This window comes from Platichthys flesus, chromosome 23 (genome assembly GCF_949316205.1).
Source record: "Platichthys flesus chromosome 23, fPlaFle2.1, whole genome shotgun sequence".
NCBI lineage: Eukaryota > Metazoa > Chordata > Actinopteri > Pleuronectiformes > Pleuronectidae > Platichthys > Platichthys flesus.
Genome location: NC_084967.1, coordinates 14,329,569 through 14,339,756, shown reverse-complemented (window position 1 = coordinate 14,339,756; position 10,188 = coordinate 14,329,569). Strand labels below are relative to the sequence as shown.

The following is a 10,188-nucleotide window of genomic DNA, read 5'->3' as shown; positions in this document are numbered from 1 at the left end:
TCAAGTCTTCGTACATCTGAACGCATGTGAACTCTTTTCCTCTTCCTCCTCACATGGGGACGTCTTGGGGGACGTCTTGGTACTTGATCAGGTAGTAGGGGTAACACTGGCAGCTGTCAAACACCACAAACAGGGTGGGGTTGTCCCTGTTGTCCACGCAGGTGTCGTAGCGCAGGTGCTTGGTCCTGGGGCTGAGCGGCGGCGGGCGGCGGTAGTTGCTCCTCCCCACACTCGCCTTCCCCACCAGCACTTTGGCCAGGAACATGTGGCGGACCTGGCCGGGTCCCGCCTTGGCCGAATAGCCGTGGGACAAGGTGGCGGCGGTGGCAAAGTAGGAGCCGCAACCGTAGGTCGTCCCGTTGACGCCGGACACGCGGGGGTCGAAGTTGTTGTGGCAGATGTCTTCGGCGGCCTCCCTGGTTGTGCCGTGGAAGAGGTGTCTCTCCAGGGGCTCTGTGGACGTGTGCTGCCTCTGCATGTCCGTCTTGTGCCTGCGGAGGACACGATCCAGAGCTCTTGTCTGAAAACATACTTCAATCTACCGGGCAACAGTCGGGTTCACTGTCAGATTTACCTTTGGTACTTGTCCCAGTGCAGGAGGTTCTGGACCTGCTGGATGCTGACGACCTCCACCTTGGTCTCCAACAGGCTCTGGTAGAAGAAGTCGCAGACCTTGTGGTGGGTCTGCGTCCCCGCCGGGACGTCTACCAGGCTGAACTCCTCCTCCGGGGCCAGACACCACACCGGAGGATACCAGGAGCTGAACTCCTCCAGGGGGTCCACGCTGAAGTTGGCCCCGGGCAGATCCCCGGCAGGCCTGGTGGGCTCGAGCAGGATTCCCGTCCTGATGTGTGGGAAGAAGAGGAAGGAAGGATGTTAACGTGATGAAGAGGAACCTGCAGGTTTGAGTGTGTGGCCCTGTGAAGCTCCAGGATATTAACTGCAGGTACGGCTGCATGGACTCCGGGGAGCGGAACACCGGCCGGCAGCGGACTTCTCTCTGCAGCCCGGTGGAGACATGGGTCTGGGTCATGGTGGTGAAGTCCAGCTTGTACTCCTGCAGGCCCATGAAGAAGGAGCACTCGGGCTCCAGCTCCGCCACCGTCTTCATCAGCAGCTCGGACACGTCCTGCAGGGACACCAACCAATCGGTGAACAGGAGAGTAATGAAACCGAATACACAGATTTACAGTAAAAGAAGAACAGGAACCTTTTTGTATTCTTCCCAGCCGCTGTCGTTCAACCAGTAGATCTTCCATCTGCTGGGGAAGTAGGGGTTCCTGTCGGAGTTGGAGAGCCGTCTCACTCCACCGTACCTCGACAGCTCGTCCAGCTCCATGGACTCAAAGAACACGGTGCAGCTCACGTGTCTGCAGGGGGTAGAGCACCAGAGGACTCAAACTCAAAACCTCACGGCTGCTTGTTTTGGATTCAGGGAGACGGCGGCGCTCCGACTCACCCGTCCTCGATGGACACCACCTCCTGGGCGGCGTCGCAGTAGCTCCGCTCCAGCAGCACCTGAAAGCGCGGCGAGATGCTGACCCACATGTCGGTGAGCGAGCACATCAGCTGCCAGTGGTAGGGGAACGGCGTGTGGTGCTTCCGGCACCTCCCCCCCGCTCGACACAAGCCTAAGAGGAACCTGTCGCAGATGTCCACGTCCGAGGAGCTCCTGGTGTGGAAAGGACAGGGGACGGGGGGTTTGGGCGGGGCTGGCGGCCTGGGGGGTGCAGGAGCTGGGGTCCGGATGACGGCCAATTTCCTGGTCTTGGCGCCGGGCTGGCGGGGCGGCTGGCGTTGGGAGATGATGAGCGGCAGCGGGACGATGAGGGAGGTGGTCGGGTTCGGAGGGATCATCTGAGGTGGGCATGGGGACACATGGGTGCCGGTTTGGGAGAAGGTGAGCAGGGCGCTGGGGGGGCACTGGGAGGCGTCACTTTGCTGCTGGGTCGTGAGAGAAAGCGCTGAGGTCCAGGCGGCGATGGAGGCGCCCTCTCTTCCACCGGAGGAGGCGTCCCTCGCTCGGTCGGAGGTCGCCGGGGTCAAGCGGACGCCCACGCTGTAGGCGTTGACGCTCCAGGTGACGTGGACGCGCTGGGACCTCACGGCGTCCCACACCGGGAGGCTGGTGTCGGTGTCGGGGGGGATCCCCAGCAGGAGGAGGGACGGGCTCAGGAGCGTGACCTGGGACGAGTTGGACGGGGGCGGGACGACATCGGACGCCATGTTTCTCTTCACGCCCCGGCCGGATGAGACGTCGGCCATCTTGAATTTCCTAAATCACTTTTTGAAAACTCAGAAGATCAAAGAGGAAGATAAACTGAATTAAAATCCACTGAATTACATGTTAGACTATTAACCAGATTATAAATGTATTAAAAACATTTAAAATCCACAGTACAGAATTAAGCTGATGTTATAATAAGGGTATAATAATAATAATAAACGTATGAATATGTATTTCTCTGAATATTTGATGATCTGCCTTTTGGTCCATCCACTGGAAATCATCTGCTGAAGCTCCAATAAACAACATGAACTATTAAACACGTGATTATGATTTTAAAACGCAGTTACTCTCCACATGCTCAGTTAGCACGGCAGCTAATGAGTTAGCATCTGATCAACAGGAGAAACTGATGGAACGTGATTTACCTGGACGTTGACTTTGAGTTCCAGCTGCAGCTGCTCAGTTCATCACGAGAGGAAACCAACTGACTCACGTGCGAACTCAACTTTAACTCGTTATAAAGTTTTTTAAATAAAGATTCGTCCGTCGATATAAAAAAAAAGGAGGGGGAGGAGGAGGAGGAGGAGGCAGGAAGTAAGGGAGGAAGGTGGGAAGGAAGTAAGGTGAAGGAAAGAGCCCAACAAATTAAAGTAAGAAATTAATTTACACGATGAATGAATAATAAGAACATACACACATAATTCAGCCAATAACTTAATGTGATTTGTTAATTTTATTTTGATACACAGAAATAACAATTATTAACGATTCATATTCACATTTTAAAATATTCAGTTTCATCTGAAATGGTTGTTGATAATAATAATAATAGTAACATAACAACAATAACTAAATAATAAATCATTTATAAAGATAATAATATATATACAATAAACGAGCAATCTGTGTCATATATATATGATCTGTATATATATTGTTTAAGCTGAAATAAGGTATTTTCATCTGTCCAGGGTTTCTCTGCACTGCCCCCCCATCCAATTCCAATGTAGGGATATGAACATCTTATGTATTGAAATGGCTGATGTGCATTTGTTCACTGTGTCTACTGTAATAATCGTAAACTTAAAAATGTGATATATATTTTACACTTTAGACTTTAAGGTTCTTGAAACCACCTCCACGAGGCCCAACACTCACGTCTGTCTCCTCAACATGCCTGATCTCCTTCCTCAGGATCCATGACTTACTCTCTGGGAAGTCGTCTCCTTTGTCCGGATCAGAACCAGAATTTGATGCGTTCTTCTTTGTTTCTTGGAAAAATCCGTTCAGTAGCTTTATTATAACACAAACAAACAAACCACTCACTGTCTCTTTTAAGGCTAAAACAACAGATGGCTCCTAAAACCACCGGAGGAACTCATAGGTTGCACAAAATCAAGGGAAGTCTTTATATTAGTAAATGATTTATTATCAATTAGTTCCCACAAACCTCAATGACATCATTAGTGAGCACATAAAGCTTTTTCTAGTCATAAAACAAACAGGACTGGGCTCAAGAGTTTGACGTGCAAGTGCAGAATCATTATGAAAACTTATATTCATAAAAGGATAATTCTCTTAAATGCTGATTTCAAGGTCACAGAGCATTAAGATATGAAGAACCACAGACAAGGGGTGGGGGGGGGGGGGGCTTTCGAGTGCAGGGATCAAGCTGGAGTTGAATAATTCTCAGTGAGCAGATAAGGCATTCATCGTGTGGACACTGTGGAGAAACACAAAAGATCTGATGCTGTTTGATTTCACATTCTGAGCAGCCGCCTCTCTCCTTGTGTTATTCAAAGATGTTCCTCACCCTCTTTTTTTTTGGGGGGGCTGGGAAGAAAAAAGTTGCGATCTCTCAAAAATACTCAACAACCTTCAGAGAAACTTCCTTGGGCTCCACGGTCAGCGGACACTGCTGGCAGCCCACCCAGAAGTAGGGGAACACCCTCTCCACGATGGGGTGCTTGAAGGTGTAGATGAGCGCGTTGTCCAGCGGGTTGTGGAACGACACCCGGCCCTTGTCGCAGTCCAGCAGCACCCGGACCTTCTGCGGGTTGTTCTTCAGGGTGAGGCGGGTCAGAGGAGAGGTGCCCGCAAAGTACATCTTGTGGTAGAAGTACACGCACAGGTAGCCGTTCCTCAGCACCGACGACATCTTCTCCTTCCTCACCACCGACTCCTTGGCCACGCCCACCACCCACGCCGTGTTGTCGCCCACGTTCACGTCCCAGGAGTGTTTCCCCGAGGTGAAGCTCTCGCGGCCCAGCACGGCCGTGTCGGGGTCGAACCTCTCCGGCGTGTCGGGCAGCAGCTGCTTCTCGTCGCTGTCGCAGACTCCGGCGAGGTCGTCCGACAGGGTGAGCCAGGGGGCGGCCGTGTTCGGGTCCAGAGTGACCGGGGCTGGAGGAAACAAGATGGAGGGCTGCTGTTAGATGTGGTTGAATCAAAACATCTAAAAGGAAACTGCAGCTGAAACCTTCTGTCTGCTCAGATTCAGGTGTTTTACGTTGGGTTGTTACTTGTGTTCAGAGAAGGCCCGAATGCTCCTGTCTCTTTAAGGCCCCCCCTCCCTTTAAGGCCCGTCTGCTCTGATTGGCCAGCTGAACCAATCTGTTGTGATTGGTCAACCAATCCCTGCTCAAGATAACTAATGGTGAAACGCTGCATGGCTTATGCTAATGAGGGGGTATGACATCACAATCACCAGGAAGTATCAAGGTGTGATTTTAGTCTGGACTTTTAAACTTTACTTAACTTTGACGAATAGAAATAAAACTTCAAAACGCAGTAGAAGAAATTAAAAAGTAAAAGTCCACCCCGTGTCACCTTTAAAGAATAAACCTCAGCGTGACCTGAAAAGTAACCGAGCACGTTCTCACTGTATTTGATGATTTTCTGCATCTTCTCCCAAACGTGGAACGTCAGAGATCCCACGTATTTGGCCACATCGATGAGCGCCGCTGGGGCCGCGACAGGAGCTTCAGCTGGACCATCGACCCTGCATGAGGATAGTGAGGACATGGACTTTGTGTTTCAAATTATACAGTAAAAGACAAACTAAAGTTTAAAATATAAGAGAGTTTCTACCTCGGCGGCCTCCCCTTGCATTTCTGAAAAACAAACACGTTACCATTCACTTAGAAAACTGAGATTCATGTGTTCGTGCTCATTTTTAAAGGTGTTTACGTACATGAAGGACAAAGATGTCCTCTAAAGCCATCTCCTCCTCCAGCTCTGTGATGGACGCCGACACCGACGTTATATTTCTCTCAATCTCTTCGATCCTCTGCATCATCTCTCGCTTCCGCTCCTCTTCCTCGCTCCTCAGCTCCTCCATCCTGGCGTCCTCCTCCGCCTGCAGGAAGCTGTGAAGCTTCTGAAACTCCTCGCGGGTTCGTCTCGCCACGAATTGGGCCTGGACCTGAAATGAGAAGCCGCGTGTGACGGGGGAAGGTTTGGAAAATGATCAACGTGGTGAAAACCCGTTCACACCAGGAAGCAGCACCTGGATGTGCACCACCGTGTCCTCGTAGTTCTTCTTCAGCTTGTCGAACGCGTCCTTCTTCTTCTGCAGCACGCCGATGGCCGACTTCATCTTCTCCTGAGTGGAGAGAATTCATATTTTGAGAAACTTATGAACATAACCTCATATTTGTAACGTCTTCAAACACGGCAGCTCGTCGGGGGCTGAGACAAACAGCCTGCAGGAGGAGCACTTCAACATTCCACCTCGGACCTCACCTTCACGTCGGCCACGGCCTCGCTGACGGGGCAGCAGTCGTGCAGCTTGTGTTTCCTGGAGGTGTGACACACCACGCAGATGGGCTCCTTGTCCAACAGGCAGAACAGCTTCAGCCTCTCCCCGTGCAGAGGGCACATCTCCCCCGGCTCGCCCGGCAGCTCCCCCCCCTCCTCGGGGCCCTCGTCCTCGGGGGCGATCCAGGACTCGCACAGGTTCCTCAGGGTGAGGCTGGGCACCGGGTCGTCCACGCTCTGGGTCCTGCACAGGGGGCAGTCGCGGCTTCGGTCCCGCCGGGTCCAGTACTGCTGCAGGCAGGCGGCACAGAAGCTGTGGCTGCACTTCAGGACCACGGGGTCCTTGAAGATCTCGCAGCAGATGGGACAGGAGAGGTCCACCTCCTGGAGAGAGAGCCGTCCGGCCATGCTGACGCCTGGGAAACGAAAGTGGAACAGACACAGAGACACATGATCGAGCACAGGGACACTTTGTGTTCATACCCACAAGCACTTCCACTTCGAGCTCTGCTGCACACAAACCGGTGTTTAGAAGCTTTCACAGATCAGCTGAGTGGGAGTTTATAAAGGAGGAGCTGGATGTAAACATACCCGACAGCCTGTGACAGGAAGACGTGCTGCACTGAGAGCACTTCCTACTTCCTGTTGTGTTGAGTCACTTTAAGGAGGAGGAGACACAATGTTTTAACCCTTAACACACCCCAACCACTCTCACACACTCAATCTACGCAGCTTTTCACAAGTTTGAAGCATGAAGACAGAGCAGATACACAATTATGTTCATTTTTATGGTTTTGTTTTAACAATATTTGCTTTTTGACTTGTGAACGGTGGTGAACATCCACCTCTACAGGCTCTGAAGTGTTTGAAAATAAAGAAAGGAATGTTGCCTGAAGTGCAGTCACAAGATTATGCGTCACTTTCAAATATTTACAAACCAGTGAAGTCAAGAATAACTGGTTTGAGTTCAAACTAAAAGATTCAATAAGACTTAAAGCAGTAACACTGAACCATTAGTGTAAAACTAAAAGATTCAATAAGACTTAAAGCAGTAACACTGAACCATTAGTGTAACATGGAGTAAATAAGAAAAGTTATAAAATACAGTTAAAGACTACACAGCAGGTTATTTTCAATCACGGCGTTTCACCTCGTTTAATAGCAACAAATAAAAAATTAAAACCAAAAACTTTCAGGAGGTTTTGGCTGCAGAGGAAGATTTCACTGAAGGTCATCAAAAACCTGCAGCTTTGGCCCTGTGATGTGATGGAGGGGTCGTGACCTTCACTCTGTCCCGTCACCTCGAACAGGAGCTCCAGCACAAAGACACTTTCTTTCCTCGAGTTGCTTGTGAGTGAGATTTCTTCAGCTGCTCCTCTCCGTCTTCTCACGGAACAGATGTTTCTGTCTGACGTCCGCACCAGACAAGCTGAGTTTCCAGCAGATGTTCCAGGTTGTTAGTTTGTTTTTTCTTCTTCTTCCTGGAACCACTCAGGATGTTATTATTTGTTTAAAGGCGTGCTGAGCTCGGCTGCATCTGAGCCATAAATCATTTCCTTTGTTTATATTTTGTTTCATAAATTATGAATAAAGGTCTTTACAAAGCTATTTAAGATTTCACACGCTGCAAAGTTATTTTATTTATAATTGGAAGATGTCATCTGTGCTTTGTGGAATTCTGTGAAGATGTTTTTGTTGTTAACACTTCTTGTGCCACAAGTTTAGTTAATGGTATATATTAATATGAGAGGAAATATGTTCAATCCATTACAGCTTTTTGATCTAGAAACCTTTTTATTCGCAATTGCTCTTTACATAGGATACACCATCATTGTATTATTTGGTATATCTATTTTATTTTTATTATTTTAATCCATGTAACTTATTTTTTTAATGTTTATTGTTACATATTTTACCTTGTTTAATCTTCGCTCTTTTTAAATCATTTCTAATTTTAAATAATAGTTTTGCTTTTTCAATATAAACTGAAATAATTAATTAATGACTAATATAAAAAGCTAATTATATATATTATTTAATATTCATTTTATATTTAACATCAAGCAGTTGAATAATCCAGTAAAACAAACTAATTTCCTGTTTTTTTTATAGTTTTAATAAAAGTGATTTACTTTATGGTATCTACTCTTATTTCAGATTAATAAAAAAGTCTGTTTTATAAATAGAACTACTAATGTTGCCTCAGTCTCAGAAGACAGCGAAACAGGAAGGTTTATAAAAGAACTGCAGCTTTTGAGTATCTGTCATCATTTCTGATTCATGCAATTTAAATCTGATCCCACGACACTGAGCAATAAAATGTGTCACCAGCTTCAACTCAGAAGTTGACAGGTCCCCTCCGCTGCAGTATCTCCAGCAGCCACTAGATGTCAGGATTCACCCACGTTGGCAGGAAGTCGTTCCTCTGCCCCTGAAGCTTCATTCAGACGAGTCAGTGAAAACAGACAAACATCAGGAGATGAGATTTGATCTGTCCTTTCTGAAGCACGACAGAAGAAATACCTGTGACCTCTGGGTGGAGCTGTTCAACGTGCACATCTACCTGGATGTCACAGTCCCCCCCCCCTGCAAATTGGCTGTCAGCCATTGTGGCCCTGGCTAATAGGGATTCATTATTGCTGGCGTTTGCAGGGCTTCATCAGGGCTGAAGGGTGGGTGAGAAAGAGAGAGAGAGAGAGAGAGAGAGAGAGAGAGAGAGAAGGTGTTTGTTGTGTGTATGTGTGTGCGTTTGTGCGTGTGGGGGGGGGGTGTTGTGTCAATCTCCCAGCGTCTAATGAGGACAGGCGGGCGAACACGATGCAGAGACAACCTCAGTCAGACCTGTCTAACCACATGATACTTCACAGACAGCATCAGGACCACTCACCAAGCCGTGACGGAGCCGAGCTGCAAAAACCATCTGTGCACGATCTCCCCCCCCCCCCCCCCCCCCCCCTCTTTTTTGGGTATTAATGACTGCAGCCGAGAGGGGGGGGGGCATTACAAAACATCATGAGTGACGCATCACACTTTCATATTTATTTCAGCCTTGTACAAGCCTATTTGCAAATGTGGGACAAAAAGTCAATAGTCCATTACGCCGCTGGGTGGTGGGGGGACGCTGGACCATGAACAGTCGGCCGGAGCCGGTGGATTTACGGAATCGTGGAATTAGCGAAACATGCCTCAAGTGTAGTTTTTGGCCTCTTGAACTCTTCTTTTAGCTCCGTGTTGAGTCTCCACCACCTGCTGAGGGAAATATCAAATAATAATAAGTTCTGTTTCTAATCCTCTGTTCCATTTAAACTAGTTTTAATGCAAAGCAACTTGTGCTGCATTGTGAAAAACTGCTGTATAAATAAAGTTAATTAAAAGTTGTATTATGATGCCATCTGCATCAGCCAGAAGCCATTTGATGCAGGTATTATTTTAAAACAGCTTCCTGTTGAGGCGGTGAAGTTTACAGCGCGTTGATGCATCGGGGACATTAGGAAAGAACAAAACATTAAATAAACTAAAGAAGTCGACACATTTAAGACGCTACTCGTCTACTCAAGTGTCCCACGGAGCTGTTTGACTCCAGCCGCACTTGAATCTCTCTCAATATTTGAAGGATATGTGCAGGATAATAACATTCCAGCGCGTATTGAAAGTCCCTGCAGTAAAACGATTACAGTCAGTGGGCAGCAGCTGAGTCAGTGTGCAGAGTGCACAGGACATTATGAGATTAATCTCCAACTTTGGTAATTGTAATTGCTGCCACTGAGGCAAGAGAGGAAGGGTGTGGGGGGGGTGGTGGGGAGAGAGGGCACCAGAAGCGATTTTCTGCCGTATCAATATTTGATCTTTTCAGTTTAAAATACTTGTGACGCGTCGACAAATCATTTCCATGCTCTTCACACGGTGACTCACGAGGAGCCGGCTCCACCGCCATCAAAGAGGGAGACGCTGCTCCTCCATATTCCATCGGAGGGGTCCTCTTTTCATCTCATCTCCTCTTTCACACATGAATTGAGAGCAGCCTGCAAAATTGGATTAAACGCACAATTTGATTACGTTGTGCGAGGCACTCTAAAGCCTCGCTACCTTGAATTTTGGTCGCATATTGATTTCTCTCCTTTTGATAATGGCGCGGGAAACTTTTGACGACAATCTGACACAGCCCTGTGTGTGTGTGTCTGTGTGTGTGTGGGAGGCTA

At 48.1% G+C, this 10,188-nt stretch overlaps 2 protein-coding genes across 5 annotated transcripts; both read right to left on the bottom strand.

Moving 5' to 3' along the window:
• Positions 1–34: 34 nt before the first annotated feature.
• On the bottom strand, positions 35–2,271 carry LOC133949119 (protein mono-ADP-ribosyltransferase TIPARP-like). Of its 2 annotated transcripts, XM_062383306.1 has the most exons (5): positions 1,460–2,271; positions 1,211–1,370; positions 942–1,129; positions 575–844; positions 35–491 (listed from the first exon to the last, which is right to left on the bottom strand). In XM_062383306.1, exons 1-5 carry the CDS (start codon positions 2,263–2,265, stop codon positions 50–52), a joined length of 1,866 nt encoding a protein of 621 aa, XP_062239290.1. In that variant the 5' UTR covers positions 2,266–2,271; the 3' UTR covers positions 35–49. The 2 variants fall into 2 exon arrangements, with proteins under 2 accessions (XP_062239290.1, XP_062239289.1); XM_062383305.1 differs by having other exon boundaries at positions 575–1,129.
• Positions 2,272–3,392: 1,121 nt separating this feature from the next.
• LOC133949031 (E3 ubiquitin-protein ligase TRIM35-like) lies at positions 3,393–6,648 on the bottom strand. Of its 3 annotated transcripts, none has more exons than XM_062383156.1 (7): positions 6,581–6,648; positions 5,975–6,405; positions 5,739–5,834; positions 5,424–5,654; positions 5,321–5,343; positions 5,113–5,231; positions 3,393–4,633 (listed from the first exon to the last, which is right to left on the bottom strand). In XM_062383156.1, exons 2-7 carry the CDS (start codon positions 6,395–6,397, stop codon positions 4,089–4,091), a joined length of 1,437 nt encoding a protein of 478 aa, XP_062239140.1. In that variant the 5' UTR covers positions 6,398–6,405; positions 6,581–6,648; the 3' UTR covers positions 3,393–4,088. The 3 variants fall into 3 exon arrangements, with proteins under 3 accessions (XP_062239140.1, XP_062239141.1, XP_062239139.1); XM_062383157.1 differs by having other exon boundaries at positions 6,512–6,638; XM_062383155.1 differs by having other exon boundaries at positions 5,975–6,623.
• Positions 6,649–10,188: the final 3,540 nt, after the last annotated feature.